Source organism: Bison bison, unplaced genomic scaffold (assembly GCF_000754665.1).
Source record: "Bison bison bison isolate TAMUID 2011002044 unplaced genomic scaffold, Bison_UMD1.0 scf7180017864248, whole genome shotgun sequence".
NCBI classification, from domain to species: Eukaryota; Metazoa; Chordata; class Mammalia; order Artiodactyla; family Bovidae; genus Bison; species Bison bison.
Genome location: NW_011494820.1, coordinates 1,608,198 through 1,609,871, shown reverse-complemented (window position 1 = coordinate 1,609,871; position 1,674 = coordinate 1,608,198). Strand labels below are relative to the sequence as shown.

The 1,674-nt window shown below is 57.6% G+C and overlaps 1 protein-coding gene across 1 annotated transcript in view; it reads left to right on the top strand.

Moving 5' to 3' along the window:
- The window catches only part of ARMC6 (armadillo repeat containing 6), a 16,208-nt gene that overhangs the window by 10,232 nt on the left and 4,302 nt on the right, over window positions 1-1,674 (top strand). The window contains 1 exon segment of the mRNA XM_010847271.1: window positions 4-255. Coding sequence (XP_010845573.1) covers window positions 4-255 — 252 coding nt within the window.

The window sequence follows — 1,674 nt, the reverse complement described above, 5'->3', positions numbered from 1 at the left end:
GCTGCGTGCGCCTCGCCTGCCTAAAGCACGAGCAGAACCGGCAGAGCCTGGTGAAGGCCGGCGTGCTGCCCCTGCTGACGGGCGCCATTGCCCGGCACAGCCGCTGTGCCGACGTGGTCCGCGAGGCCTGCTGGGCCCTGCGCGTCATGACCTTTGACGACGACATCCGTGTGCCTTTCGGCCATGCCCACGACCACGCCAAGATGATCGTGCAGGAGAATGGAGGCTTAAAGGTGCTCATTGAAGCTGCCAAAGGTAGGAGCAGATGTGGCGCGGGTGAAGAGTCAGGGTTTGGGACAGCCTGAAGCATGGTTGGCTCCAGGCACCAGTCGTGTCTGTCAGTTTGGTCCCACCTACATGACAGCCCTAGCAGGACGCTGTCCTTACCCCTGGTTTTTCCAGGAGAGTTCAAGCCAGCGATCATTGGCCTGGACCACATCCTGTGCTCATCTCTAGAACCATTTAGGGAAGCGCTTGACTCTGTCCACCAGCACAGACTGAGCGTGGGATGGGAGGGCTCCTCAAAGGGAAGAAGAAGGGTGTTTTCCAAAGGTGGGGATGTGTTGCTGGCACTCACCGGGGCTGCTCCCAGGGGGAGGTTTGCACTTTGGTTCATACTTGGTCACCGGTTCTCATGCATGTCCATGTGCCTGACTCCGAGGTGACCCTGATGAGCCAGCCACAGGAAGTCATAGCACGGACACTTGGGCGCCAGAACTCCTGCCCCCTGGGCACTGCACCCCCTGGAAAAGGCTGGACTGGGGTCTTGCACACAGAAGGTGCTAGGAGAGTGAGTTTCCCTTTGCAGCCTGCCCTGTGGCTCTGACTCTGTTGCCAGGCCAGCGTGTGCGACTCTGGCTCTGTCTGTGGGGAAGTGGGGCCTGCCCCAGTCTCCCCTCTGTACCTCCAGAGAGGGGGAAAAACAGGGCCTGACTGGCTGCAAAGTTGAGCTGCTTTTCTGACGGGTGGGTTACATCTTCCTTGTTTATTTACAGGGGTTCATATCAGTGAGTGGAGAAGGCAATGGCACCCCACTCCAGTACTCTTGCCTGGAAAATCCCATGAACGGAGGAGCCTGGTAGGCTGCAGTCCATGGGGTCGCTAAGAGTCGGACATGACTGAGTGACTTCATTTGCACTTTTCACTTTCAAGCATTGGAGAAGGAAATGGCAACCCACTCCAGTGTTCTTGCCTGGAGAACCCCACGGACAAAGGAGCCTGGTGGGCTTCAGGGGGCGTGTGTGTGTGTGTGTGTGTGTTGGCGTGCATGTATACATTTATACACAGGAAGATTCATGGCAAGAAATTGGCTCACGGGGTTGCGGTGCTTTCAGACTTAAGTAGCAGGCTGAGGCTTGGGCAGGAGCCAACACTATAGTCCACTAGCAAGCTTCTTCCTCTTCAGGGAGACCTCAGTTTCCCTCTTAAGGCCCTCGGCTGATTGGACGAAGCCCACCCAGACCATCGATGGTCATCTGCTATACTTAAAAGTCAGCTGGTCGTGGGTGTCACCACATCTCCGGAGTATCTCCACGGCACACCCAGGTTACAGTTCATGGAGGCACTGGGGGCTGTGGCCTGGCCAGGGGGCCATGTGCACTGACCATCGCTGAGCTCTGTGTTATTATGGCTCTTTGTGCGCACCCACCGCCCACCCCCCCGCCAGCAACCCCC